The sequence below is a fragment of the Sebastes fasciatus genome, chromosome 16, assembly GCF_043250625.1.
Source record: "Sebastes fasciatus isolate fSebFas1 chromosome 16, fSebFas1.pri, whole genome shotgun sequence".
Classification (NCBI taxonomy): domain Eukaryota; kingdom Metazoa; phylum Chordata; class Actinopteri; order Perciformes; family Sebastidae; genus Sebastes; species Sebastes fasciatus.
Genome location: NC_133810.1, coordinates 20201062 through 20215470, shown reverse-complemented (window position 1 = coordinate 20215470; position 14409 = coordinate 20201062). Strand labels below are relative to the sequence as shown.

Below are 14409 nucleotides of genomic sequence, written 5' to 3'. Positions count from 1 at the left end.
TCTTGAGCAGCACCTGCTGTTTCCGTATCTAACAATTTCATGCATGGATACTGAACACTCAGCTTACCTCATACCTAACCCTAAAATAATTATTTTTTGAGTTGGCGTTCATCTTCATTATATGAATAATTTATCACATCATTTATCTTACAATGTTGTTTTTTAAATAATTTATTCAAGACTTTAGACTGCATCATGTCAAACATAATCAGAACAAATCACACACACAAACACTTCCATCCCTGTGTACCAACCACCAAACACTGGACCTAATAACTAACTCTAAAGAAGTGAGGATTTAACCAAAGTCTTTAAAAATATCCTCCCTCCTGGCATCTAACCGGTTCTCACAAGGATAAAAGTACAAGAAAACACAAATCTACACACACACTTGAGGAGAACAGCAGCATACCTTTAAAATATCAATAGAATAGCTAAATGTATACAGGCTTGCTCTCCACAATGTCCATAGCAGTGTGCATTTGTGTGTAGAGGCTGCTCATGTGATGAGGGGTAAAATCTTTTGAGTACTGATGATGTCTCCGAGCTTCTGTTTTATTTTCACAAAGAGACGCTTAAACTCCAGACCGTCACCCTGGAAACACAGAGACACACGTCAACATCTCCCTGAAGAAAACTTGCACTCACACAATAAACTAAATATTCTTTTAGATCTACATGTTAGGTGATTAACGTCTTTTTTCTATGATTTCGAAGCAGATTTATGCACATTTCTTCGCGATTGACATCAGGCAAAATGATATCCTCGGGAAGTAAAAGTCACACTGAATATATAAATATGTGAATCATGTCTGTATGTTCAGATTTGACTGAGCTATGACTCTGAGAATGTGATTTTTTACGCAAATTGCAGCAATCTGCAATAAGGGTTTTAAAGTACTTAATTGCCTCCTTGAGCTGTGTGTGTGTTTGAAAACCTTGTGCTTAAGATGCATACTAATACCACATGATGAGGGGCTGGGGGTATAATGGAAATTAACTTAAAGAAAATATACTTGTTACATCCCTGCACTGCTGATGTTTTATTAACAGGATGTTGCTGCTTCTTTACTTCTTCCATTGTTTTCCTTTTTGTCTTAGTGGTAATTACCCTTTTGTTTCAACTTTAATGTGGTAATATATTGTTCATGTTAGAAATAATACATATACCATTTTGAAATGCTAAAACTCACCTTAGACAGTCTGAAGTCCAGTAGCACTCTCTGATTCATCTCTAGCAGGTGGACTTTGAAGATGAGTTTGTTATTGCGTTTGTCCAGTGTGCTCACCGTCACCTAAAAGGAAAAGAGAGGTTTGTGAAACTCTAGTGCATTATGGTCTATAGCAGCCGGAGGAGGCTTGTGTGGTGCCGGAGGTGTTTTTTTGTACCCATCAAAGACTGTATTTAAAAGGGACTGTTTGTAACTTTTTAAGCGTATAAATGTACCGGGGCGGGACACATGCGCGCTCGCCTATGTGCGCTCGCGTGTGGCTGAAGTCTCTCCTCCTCTGCCTGCTTGCCTTCACTCAGACAGCGCGCGCGTTCTCGCTCAGCTCGCTCCACCTCTAGACGTCAACGCGCGCTCACTACACACTGCAGAAGAGTTAGTTTAGCTCTTAGAATATCTAGTGAATGTTCAGTGGATGTTTGTGCAGAAATAACTGCTGCAGCTCCTCCAGACCAACAGAGGTTTCCCATGTCTTGTGAAGCAGCGGGGCTCCGCAGTGAGAAACGTTATCGTCTCCGACCGGGTGCCGCCGTCTTCCTGCTCACTCCGGCTGAGGTCGGGAGGCGGTAACGTTACTCGCTGCGAAGCCCCGCTGCTTCAGAGCCCCAGCACCGACGCTGAAGCAGGAAAAGCCAACACTAGGATCAGCAGTGATTCATGGAGAGACCTTCGTCTGGTCAGCTAACATTACTGCCAAGCAGCTGAAATATAGAGTGATATCGTGGTTTTGGCTGACGTGTGTCGCCTCACTGTTTTGAGCGATGCTCGTTCAGGTATATTTAGAGCGAGCAAGCGCGAGCCCGACGCTGACTTTCGTTGACTTAACGGCCTCAGATGTCGCTGTTAACAAGCATTTCTGAAAGTTACAAATAGTTCCTTTAATCTCTGTAAATTTTTGAATCCCGTATACTTGAGCACAGATTTACCTGTTTGGTGCAGGTGAGTTTGAAGCAGAGTGACAGGCCATCACAGGCGTCTTTCAGCGAAGATAAGGACACGTCAGCATTCGCAGTGGTGAAGAAACGAGTCATTCTCCGCACCAATCTCTGCCACTGCGACTGCACACAGAAAGTAAGAATAAGCATTTTAAAAAGGTAGGATTTCATAAAACATATTTGTGTGGAAAAACAGGACAAAATCAAAAAATCATGGCAACTGTTCTGTAAAACAGACTCTGAGACCATGTTGCTGAAAATTCCCACACGTTGTGAGATATATTTTATAAAGAAATCACAAATTGATGTAGCACTGAGTACGTGAATTACCTGACTGGCTCCCGGTGTGCCCAGTAGCTGACTACCCAGCAACATGTGCTCCGGCTTGGTCGGCTGAGAGAAGCTGACTTGGCCTTCATTTTGGCTGATTTTCAACATGGCTTCCCAGCAGCCGCCTGCTGCAAAATCAGGCTGAGAGCTGGAAAACTGCATCCTGTCATCACTACGGAGGGAAGAACATGGTATTAACATTACAGGCACCAAAAGAAAGACACCTTTGAGTTGAAATGAGAAAGACACACAGCTCTGACCTGTTGGCCCGGGATATGAGTCCCACATCTGATCGAAGCAGTTTGTTTCCTCCTGAGCCCAGAGGTGGCTGCTTTACACCTGCAGAGAGACACAGAAAGACATCAGTCCGGTGAACATTAACTTTAAAGTTGAACTGATTCTATTATATTGATATGGAGACTTGCTCTGAGTAAACCAGCGGTCTTTCTGTATGTCTGCGATGATTATGCGTGCATCTGGACTGGCCAGCAGTAATTTGGACAACAAACCTGAAGAGAGAAGTTAAATGTTAATTAAATAAAGCTTGGTTAATATTAATGGACTATATTAAAAACGTAGTATTTAACCTTAAAAAATGTGCGACTTACTAAGAGGCATCGGTTGTATTTTCTTCCAAGGAGGTAGGTATGTTTTCTTTTGAAGCCAGTCTGAATACTCCTGACAGCTCTCAGTTGGCTGGTCCCACGGCAACTCTGAAAAAGAGGCAACAAAAGACTGACGAAATATTTCCACACATCTACTGCAGGACGTTACATTTTCTCCATACATGTAGAAAGCTCAGATCACGTATAAATTCGTGGAAATCGTCAGTGTTGTCAGGTGTACGATACCTGTTGTATTTTAACAAGAATTCAGCCTTTTGTGCGATGTACATAACTTCTAAATACCCTGAATGTACAATCGTTTTAACTAGGGCTGAATAACAGCGTAATTATGCGTTAACGCAAATTCATTTTAAAGCCACTAATTTCTTTAACGCATCAACGCAACTTGCAATTTTTAGGGTTTAAACGGTCAGTTTCAAAGCCAGAGTGAAGATACTGCTATCATATGAAACTATAAAACCTAAGGAATTTACTGGTTACCATGTCATGCTAACTTGTCGCAAAGGAGGCTACCTAACACTCCAAACTTACGCTAAATTTTGGCGAGGAAAATCTGGCATGGTCATTTCCAAAGGGGTCCCTTGACTTCTGACCTCAAGATATGTGAATGAAAATGGGTTCTGTGCTAGCTCAGGACAGGGTCATCCAGTGGAGACCCCTACCTTGGAATCACACCTTTGTTTTTTTGTATGTTCTATTGTTCTCATTTGTTCAGGGAGTAGATCTGTTGTCTTTTTCCGCTATAGTATACCTGCAGGAAACTCATCTTAATGATAAAGAACATGAACAACTTAAAAGAATGGGTTTCACCCATCTCTTTTTCTCCTCATATAAATCAGGTCACAGGAGAGGAGTTGCGACTCTAATCTCAAGCAAGCTCAATTTTGAAAAAGTATCTGAAATGGCGGATAATAAGGGTAGATTTATTCTAGTGAGGGGGAATATAGATGGAAACCCAGTTACTTTGCTGAATGTATATGCACCCCCTGGGGGTGGTGTGTGCTTTTCCCAGAAAATTATTAATATCATGATAACGGAAACAAAAGGTCTCCTGACTTGTGGGGGAGATTTAAATATACATCTACAACCAGAGTTGGACTCCTCTAGTAGAAAAACTCACAAAACGAAGTCACTACACAAGAAAGTTAACACACTCTTTAAAGAGGTTGATTTAATTGATGTATGGAGAGACCTTTTGCCCTAATAGAAGAGACTACACTCATTATTCCGCCCCCCCCATTCTCTATAAACGAAGATAGATTATTTGATAACATTTGGAAAACATGAAGATAAAATTAACACCTGTGGAATTGGGACAATAGATTTAAGTGACCATGCACCTATACTGTATACTTAACTGTTGATTTAGACCTACGACCAGAGAATAATACATGGAAATTAAACTCAAGCCTACTTAATGAGGCACAAATTAAAAAGGAGATCAGTCTCTACTTGGAACTTAATGACAACGGAGAGGTCTCCCCCTCCATTTTGTGGGATGCTTTGAAGGCTTTTTTAAGAGGGAAAATCATCGCAATATCCTTGTATAAGAAGAAAACAAGAAATAAAATATTAGAGGATTTACAAAATAAGTTGAAGGAACTAGAAAGAAAACATAAATTGACACTTGTGCCGGATACTTTGGAGGAAATTAGAAACATTAGGAGTGCAAAAAACAATCTAGCTACACAAGACATCAAGAAAAATCGAATGTTCCTTAAACAGAGACACTACGGAAGTGGATCCAAATCTATGAAAGTATTGTCATGGAAACTGAAAAAGAAGTTAGCAGATAATACAATTCATAAAATCAGGGACCTGAGAACAAAAATAATAAAAAATAAATTAAGTGAAATTCAGGAAGCCTTTGAAGTATTCTACAAAACCTTATATTCTAAAGTTTAAGGCGGCAGTCTAACTCAAATTGACACCTTCCTGAATTCCCTGGATTTGCCAACCCTAGATGAAGAACAAATTAAAATGTTGTCTGACGATATAACTGAAGGTGAATTAAAAACTGAGATTAGTAAGCTCAAATCAAGCAAGTCACCAGGATCCGATGGTATAAGGAATTCAGGGAGGAGTTAACACCTATTACACTCCCTACACTGAACTGGGTTTTAAGAGAGGCACAAACACCGCCTAGCTGGAAGGAGGCAATAATCTCTGCCATACCAAAGGAAGACAAATTGGAATGTGGGTCCTTCAGACCAATATCGGTTCTTAATGTAGATTATAGACTATTTACCTCTATCATGGCCAAGCGACTGGAAAAGTTCCTACCTAAATTGATACATAATGACCAGACAGGATTTATTCGACAACGCCAAACACAAGACAATATACGACGGACATTACAAATTATAGACCACATTCAAAAGAATAAAATTAAAGTCGTAGTGATAAGCGTGGATGCTGAAAAGGCGTTCGATTCTGTAAATTGGAACTTTCTTTATCGAATCCTACATAGATTTGGTCTGCATGACACAATTATTGAGACTATACAGGCACTATATAATAAACCCACTGCCAGAATTAAAGTTATCCATCAAATAGCTTTACCCTGGAAAGGGGTTCAAGACAGGGGTGTGCATGGTCATCAATACTATTTGCGTTATATCTGGAACCATTAGCTCAATACATAAGACAAAATTAAGAAATAAAAGGAATTACTGTTCAGGGAACAGAACACAAATTGGCCCGCTATGCAGACCACATTTGGATTTATCTGGAGCAACCAACAAACTCTCTACCTAAATTGATGCAATCATTTTAACAATATGGTCAACTATCAGGATACAAGATTAACATAGGTAAAACACAACCGCTTACATACAACTATAGCCCACCAGGAGAAATCAGAATTAAGTACCCTTTGGCATGGCAAAGAGAACATTTAAAATATTTAGGCATCATAATACCAAAAGATCTTGTAAAACTATCAGATTGTAACTATTCACCCATAAATAAAAACAATTAAAGAGGACATAGCAAGATGGAACCTAATTCCTTTCTTAAATTTCAGCTCGAGAATTGAGTCTATTAAAATGAACATATTGCCAAGATTACTACATCCATTTCAGACCCTTCCAATAGAGATTGACCAAAAACAGTTTAACGAATGGGACAAAATATTATCAAGGTATATATGGCAAGGTAAAAGACCTAGAATTTGTTTAAAGACATTATAATTAGTAAAAGGAAAGGGGGTGATGGGGCTTACCTTCTCTCAAAGATTATTATTGGGCAGCACAATTGAGACCAATGAGATGCTGGTGCAATCCATCATATGATGCCCAATGGAAAAACATTGAAGAGAGAATACCCTCTATCCTTATACAAGCGATCATAGCTGACAGTAACTTACAAGGCTATATAAACATTATTGACAATCCATGGGTAAAACTGACTCTTAAAATATGGAAAACTGTTATAACAGAATATAAATTAGAGGAAGATATTGCAATCCAATGGTGCGCATATGACACAGGCTTTATTCCAATTAGATAATAGATTTAAGGTCTGGGCAGCTAAAGGCATAACTGGTCTATGCAACATCATGAAAGAAGGGACACTGTTCAGTTTTGAAATGCCTAAAGAGAAATTCTTATTAGAAAAACAGGACTTCTATCGATATCTTCAGATGCGGCATTATGTTAATAAAAAGGTGAAAAATATAACACAGCCAAGGTTGGGTTTGATAGAAATATTTAAAAAAGAATATAATTCAAATACTGTTAGAATCATTTCATGTATGTATAAAGGGCTATTGAATCTTAAAATACACTCAACGTTGTGTATTAAAACAAAATGGGAGAAGGAAGCAGAGATGATCATATCTGAGGAAGAATGGACAGCTATATGGTTATGTCAATAGAACTGTACCAGCTCACAAAATTGGAGGGAATTTAGTTGGAAAAGCCTGATAAGGTATTTTATTACAGCCTCTCGGAAATCCCACCATGATGGTAACTCCCCAGCTTGCTGGAGAAATTGTGGAAATCTGAATGCACATCATTACCATGTTTTCTGGGATTGTCCTGTTATTTAAGATTATTGGAAAAAGATTCATGATGCCTTACAAGATATTTTCAGATGTCATGTTCCCTGAGGAGTAAGACTTTATTTTTTGGACTTATGCCTCAAGAATGGTTGAAAAGAGACAAATATTTATTAAATATATTGCTGGTAGCTGGTAAAAAGGCTCTTACGACGAAGTGGTTATCACAGGAGAGCCCAACTTTAAATGCATGGATGGACATTACAATGGACATTTACAAAATGGAGAGGATAACAGCATATGTCAACCATAAACTGGAATTATTTGTGTCACGCTGGGACAACTGGGTTAACTATGTAACACCTCACAGGCCAGATTTAATTTTTACAAATCTATGATTGTACGATAATGAAAAGACTCCCCCCTAATTGTTCATACTGCAGTTTTCAATGTTTGGTTTTATGTGTATGACAAAGCTTAAAATACGGCACATTAGACAGACATGGTTGGGTGGTGTATGTATACGGGGTTTGTAAATTATTTTATGTATGTTTGTTGCAATAAAAATAGAATTAAAAAAAAAAAGAAAATGGGTTCCATGGGTACCCACGAGTCTCCCCTTTACAGACATGCCCACTTTATAATAATCACATGCAGTTTGGGGCAAGTCATAGTCAAGTCATCACACCGACAGCTGTTGTTGCCTGTTGGGCTGCAGTTTGCCATGTTATGATTTGAGCATATTTTTTATGTTTATGAACAATATTTGTCATTGTTTTGTGTCGTTAATTGATTTCCAATAATAAATATATACATACATTTGTATAAAGCAAGCATATATGCCCACTCCCATGTTGATAAGAGTATTAAATACTTGAGAAATCTCCCTTTAAGGTACATTTTGCACAGATAAAAATTTTTCTATTAATTTGCAATTAATCATGGACAATCATGCCATTAATTGTGATTAAATATTTAAATTGATTGACAGCCCGACAAATTTATTCAGACTTTGATTCTCACAAATCGTTGTTTTGGTCCCATGAGGTTGGCACAGGTTACCATGGTTACACGTCTCCAACTGGCAAGGAGGCTCTCAGGGAGTGACAACGTAAATTATTCATCAGTGCGTCCAAAAAGATACATACTACTGTTTATTCACACAAACGTATGTTGCACGAGAGTACACATGTAGTGCATAGTATGCTATTTTGGATGCAACCTGTGTGATCTCACCTCCAGCCAGCATGGCGGTGAGGACTATCCCACAAGCCCAGATATCTGCAGGCTGAGCTTTGTACTCCGTTTGGTTGAGAAGCTCCGGAGCCACGTAAGGAAGAGTCCCACAGAGTCGACTCAGAGGACGCTCTCGTCCTCTGAAACGAAACATGGTGGCCAGGCCAAAATCTGTCAGCTTCAGGTTATCTAAAAAGGTAAAATGACAACAGCAGATGATGGTTATTATTATAAATGATAACTAACGTTATTCCTGACTTCTTGATACACATTGTATTTCCTCACCTTTATCATCCAGCAAAATGTTCTCTGGTTTTATGTCTCTGTGGGTGATTCCAGCACAGTGGAGGTATTCCTGTAAAAGTGCAACTGAGAATTTAATAACAGCAGAAACCAAAGGTCACATCAACACACAGATTCGCTTCACTCACCACAGCTGCTATCAGCTGCTGGAAAAATCTATGAGCATCTTTCTCCGCCATCCCAACATCAGGCTCTAAAATAAAAGAAGGAGAACATTTTAATAACGTGAATGATTAAACACCATCCAAATACACAGCAACATTTAAATAGACAGCATTTCAAGAAAGCAGCAGACTAATGTATCAGCATTTATTGAATATCAACCAACTATCAACCAGTCATGTCATCCACTGCCAAAACTGTATCATTTTTCCAATTGGGCTATGTAGATACATTTTTATTTGAAGAGCTAAACTCAGAGGGCCAAAAAATATAAGACTGTTTCATCCAACTGTCAAGTGTTCTTTAAATTATATTTACTAAAAAATACAAATAATACAAATTAGGGGAAGACTGAAAAATGTGCTGCTGGCTTGGATTGAATTAAAAAGTATCACAATTACTTTCTTAAATGTATGTCCTGAAGCTTATTTTAAAGCAATTTTTTTTAAGTATTATGTCTATTTGCCACTCTAATGACATTTTTATGATGAATATAAATGTAAATTAAACACAGTAAAGTAAAAGTAAAAGTCTGTAATCACTGGAGAGTTTAAGTTTTAATTGTGGGTCTAAATACTGAATCCTTGTGATTCTTGGCACAACAGTTGTCACGTCTAAAGAGATGATTGATATAGTCGTACTGTATATCGGTGACTTCAATCAAACATTTTCACTACAAGCCTGTTAAAACCATTACTGGTCACACCCTCCAAGAAAAGCGGCCCCGAGTTTGCCACCTCCTGTCATCTGTCTCACCGATTCGGTCGAACAGCTCTCCTCCGGTGCAGTACTCCAGGAAGAGGTACATAGTAGTACCCTCCTTCCGATGGCCAAAAAAACGTACGATGTTGGCGTGGTTGAGCATCTACCAAAACAGTACAGAACATTTCTAGTTAAGTAACAGTTTAAAAAGGTTATAGCTATAGCTGAACAATATGTGCATATAACATGTAAATATGTGAATCATACATTGTTTATAATTGCACTGTGGGATTTTTGTGCAAGTTAAAACTATTACAAAGTCATATTTGAGCTCCAAAATGAGCGTACAGTACTAAAGGTGAACGACCTACCTTATGGACGCAGACCTCCTTCTTGACATTTTCAGCACACTCTTTGGCCTGAGAGGTATCGATCACCTTCACTGCTACCGCTTCCTCTGTCTGTCTGTTCACCAGCAGCCTCACTCTGCAACCACGAACGCAAAGAGAAAAGATGGATCAGAGCACAAAGGAGGTGAAATCTGGTGAGGGGTTTTTAAGATGCCAAACGTGGGAAGGTTGCCAAATGTTTGCTACATATGAGACTTCAACATTATATTGTATTGAAAGGTATTCTTGTGTTAACTGGGCAAATAAGTATATTTCTCCAAAACAAAATTAATAGTAGAAGGGGAAGTGTTATGTGAGGAACACAGATTAGCGTGTCAGCAGCAGATTTACTCAACCCTTACAATAAATATGGTTGAATTTGTGGCAGAGCATCACATAAGCAGGGCCACATTGACAAGCTAAACTGTATTATTGCTGCAATACGATTCTTAGAGTTTCCTGACTGAAATGTGGGTCAGTACAATATGTGTACTAATGTGACATTTATTTCACTTATAAACAAGACAGTGAGGTAAATAAATAAAATGAGTTGTGTTAGAAAATGTGCAGATGAAGAGGGGCTCGTACATTTTAGTGCATATTTATTCTGCCTTTGATGTTACAAACTGAAAGCTTGCTTTGTGTTTTCCCAACTTTAAAAGTCTCCAAGAAAGTCCTGTAGTAGTGAGAAAGCTGCACAAATATGCTGCTCTAGTCTCTTGCGATTTTCTTTGGTCACCAAATGAACATTTCTTGCATTTCAACTCTGGTTCCTGTGACATAAAAAAAGGCCAGAGGATACTTACTGTATGTGTGTGAAAGCACCTGGATATGCACTGCTATGAAAAAAATGTAAGTAATACACGCTGCAAATGATAATGATAAAAGAGGATTCATACATTTTATTTTTTTTAAAAATAAGGTCAAAGAAGTGTCATTTGAAATCAGTTATCGATGTTTCCCGGTAAGGGTTTTGTGAAATTCAAAAATTATAGTTTTAAACTGTTCCTTATGTGACTCCCATACTGAAACTATTGTCCATCTGTTCTGGAAATGTACACATCCCCGTAAACTGTGGCAAGATATTTATGGTTTATCTTTGAAAATATTATCTGTGACTTTGAACTTCTACTGGAAAATGCTTTTTTCCCCCTTTTTTTTTTAAGGTTCAACACAATATATGATAGAGAGTACTTTCTAATCAATCTCATTATCATTGTTTTACATTCATAAATGTAAATTTGCAGGAGTTGAACCTCACTTTAATATTTTCAAGAAATAAATGGAACTATATATTAAGACAATAATTTCAGCAAAAAGGCTAGTAAAACAGTGAGACTGTGCTCCCATTTGATGTTTTTACTTAAGTTATGGTTTTTACTTATTTTATCAGTTTAATTGTTTATTGTATTGCTCACAGATTTAAAATAAAGTCTTAAAATAAATCAATAAAGATAAAGGAGGATTCCTACTCTCCATAGGCTCCTTCTCCCAGTGTCTGAACAAGGTCCCAGTCTTGCACAAAAGGCACAGCCATGCTAAAAACACAAACACATAGTTCTTGTCAGGCTGTCATAGGAAAGAAACACACATACAAACATATATACATTACAGGCTAATATTTACGCGTCTCTGTTATTTGATATAGTGTAACTCCAGCCAACATTTACCAGTTTATCTGTGAAACTGTTAACAGCGCTGTTAATGGCATTAACTCACATGATGCGCTAGCTAAACTAATCCAAACAGAACAAGCAAGTTGAAAAGTGAGAAGTATTTGACTCGTAGTTGAATAACTATCTTACCCTCAAAGCCTTCCTCAGCCAGCAGCGTTTTCCAAATGTCTCCTCAAAGCTTAGACAAACTTGTCTATGTGTCTGAGGTCTGACGCAGTGACAACAGGGACTTAAGCACAAATTTGGCGCGTTTTTGTTTTAATAAAGATAACTTCCGCCATGGTCGTCAGTTCCGCTTCTTTTTCTTCTTCGTGTGTTTTGTTTGCGTGCTGCATTATCGCCCCCTGCTGTCAAACATTTAGAAAATGTATTTATTTTTTACATTTAATTATATCCCTCCACATAAAAGTTTCACTTTCATCTTTTAAGAATCCTACCTTTCTTGAATTTTGTAGCTCTTCACCGTTCCTCATCAAATTACAATCATAATGTATCACATTATAATAAAATATAATAAATACTCATCAATACAAATAAATCTAAAAAATGTCCCATGCCTGGACGGAGAAAGTGCTGCCCTCCTACAAGCCTACAAAACATCAGGGGACCCCGAGATGGCAGGCCATCTCATTGAATCACTATCTACAGCTCGGCGGAAAAAATGGGAGGAGACTGTAGCAGACCTGAATTTCACCCGCTCTAGCACAAAATGCTGGAGCCTCATCCGCCACCTTGGAGCTGCACAGAAACCCCCTACCCAAAGCCGACCACCTGTCACACCCAATCAAGATGTGTCCCAACTACTGACTATTGCAAAAGCAGCCCAAGACAAACACACCAGAAGATCAATTACAACTGAGGAATGTGGAAAGGCAGCAGGATATGACAACATCTCTCCAGAGTTCATGAAACATCTGGGCCCCCGAGCTCTAACCTGGCTGACCCAATTCTATACCAGGATAATACAGACAAACTCAATCCCAAAGAAATGGCGGTCAGCAAAAGTAATTGCCATACCAAAACCTGGTAAAGACCACAAACTATGAGCAAGCTACCGCCCAATCTCTCTACTCTGCGTCCCTTTCAAAATCCTGGAACACCTTATACTACAACGCATATCTCCAGGAGTAGAAGAGATTTTTTGCGTAGACCAGGCCGGTTTCCGCAAGGGCCGCAGCACAGGAGAACAAGTACTGGCCCTAACCACCTTAATTGAAAATGGTTTTGAGAGCAAATTGAAGACAGGAACAGTATTCCTCGACCTCACAGCTGCCTACGATACTGTTTGGCACAAAGGCCTCCTTCTAAAACTCACAAAAGCACTCCCTGCCTGGGCAACAGCAACAATCAAAACTCTGCTATGCCCCTGTTTGGTCCTGGTCACCCCATACACACCATGTGGACACCCAGCTCAACACAACCATGCGAATCATAAGCGGGACTATTCGTTCAACACCACTCCCCTGGCTCCTTGTCCTATCCAATATAACCCCCGCCCCCACATATCCGGCAAGTAGCATCTACTCAAAGGATGCTTCAAAAGGTCAAAGACTCTCCCCATCTACCAATCCATGCAGACATCCTCAACCCACTCACTGCCCGTCTTCCATCTAGACGACTGATTTGGAAGAATACCCCACCAGCCGACTTCACAACCCAATCAGCTTGGGAAAAGGAATGGGAGCCCAAGGATGTCCCAAACAAACATCTGGTGTCAGACCCCACCCAACAGGTCCCTGGCACCAACCTGCCAAGGATACAGTGGTCAACCCTTAATAGATTCAGGTCCGGACATGGCCCCTGCTTGGCCAGCCTTCACAAATGGGGCAGCAGCCCAAGCCCATTGTGTGCTTGTGGAGAGGTGCAAACAATGGAACATATCATACAGCATACAGCAGACCAGGAGGCAACTGCCTGGCTCGAGGACTTTGTATTCGTTAAATAAATAAAATCAAAAAAATCATAACCTTCATCTGCAAAATCAGCTAAATTTGTTTGGTAGAACATTTTTACAAATAATACATCTGCTCCTGGATCTGAAATTAGGAGAAATAGGAGTAGCTGGAATTGCAATGCAACTGTCAAGATTTTTTTTTATTTAATGCTGCAGTGGTAACTGTATGATGGGATGAAATTGGACATAGGTGATTACTAGCTGTAGAAAAAACATTTTGATTTATTTATTCATTCATTTATTTAACTATTTTAATATATATCATTATTTATTTTTTGTTCATTTATTTTATTTCAGTTTATTTTTTGTATGTGGTCTTATTTTATTATTATTTTTTTTTCTTGTGTATGTTTGTATACTGATATAATTATGTATCGTTTATGTTTCTTGAAAATCATGAACATGTACATCTGTTTCTGGATCTGAAAATAGGACAAACAAGAGTAGCTTGAATTGTAATGCAACTGTTAGATTTTTTTTTTTTCATTGAAATGAGTGCAGTGGTGACTGTATAATGGGATGAAATTGGACATTGGTGATTACTAGCTTTAGAAAAAACATTTTTATTTATTTATTTATTTGTTTATTTTAATACATATTTGCATTATTTATTTGTTTATTTATTTTATTTCTGTTTTATTACTTTTTTTAATGTAATAATACAAATTCCATGTTATTTTTCTTTGTCCTGTGTATGTTGGTTTACTGATATAGTTAAATATTGTTTATGTTTCTGGAAAATCTAATAAATAAAGTGTTAAAAATTAGTGCAGCAGTTCATGAAGATGTACAAAAATGTCTTGCAGTGATACAAAAATGAACACGTTTTTGAGATACACTGCTTAAGCAGGCCAAGTGCCTGAAAGT

General features: G+C 38.4%; 1 protein-coding gene across 1 annotated transcript; it reads right to left on the bottom strand.

Moving 5' to 3' along the window:
* Positions 1-155: 155 nt before the first annotated feature.
* chek1 (checkpoint kinase 1) lies at positions 156-12582 on the bottom strand. Its single transcript, XM_074610499.1, has 14 exons — positions 11718-12582; positions 11385-11450; positions 9895-10009; positions 9578-9686; positions 8788-8852; positions 8642-8711; positions 8357-8545; positions 3103-3207; positions 2920-3003; positions 2755-2833; positions 2495-2666; positions 2156-2287; positions 1194-1295; positions 156-595 (listed from the first exon to the last, which is right to left on the bottom strand). The coding sequence occupies exons 2-14, from the start codon at positions 11447-11449 to the stop codon at positions 500-502; spliced, it is 1383 nt and encodes a 460-aa protein (XP_074466600.1). The 5' UTR covers position 11450; positions 11718-12582; the 3' UTR covers positions 156-499.
* Between the last annotated feature and the right edge of the window lie 1827 nt (positions 12583-14409).

Bases quoted from the DNA above. Each gene is read 5' to 3' on its own strand.
- chek1 (XM_074610499.1), bottom strand. From the start codon at position 11,449: ATGGCTGTGCCTTTTGTGCAAGACTGGGACCTTGTTCAGACACTGGGA. The intron at 10,010-11,384 runs GTAGGAATCCTC...TCGTGGTTGCAG, and splicing joins GGAGAAGGAGCCTATGGAGA to AGTGAGGCTGCTGGTGAACA. The intron at 3,004-3,102 runs GTAAGTCGCACA...TTCTCTCTTCAG, and splicing joins AATACAACCGATGCCTCTTA to GTTTGTTGTCCAAATTACTG.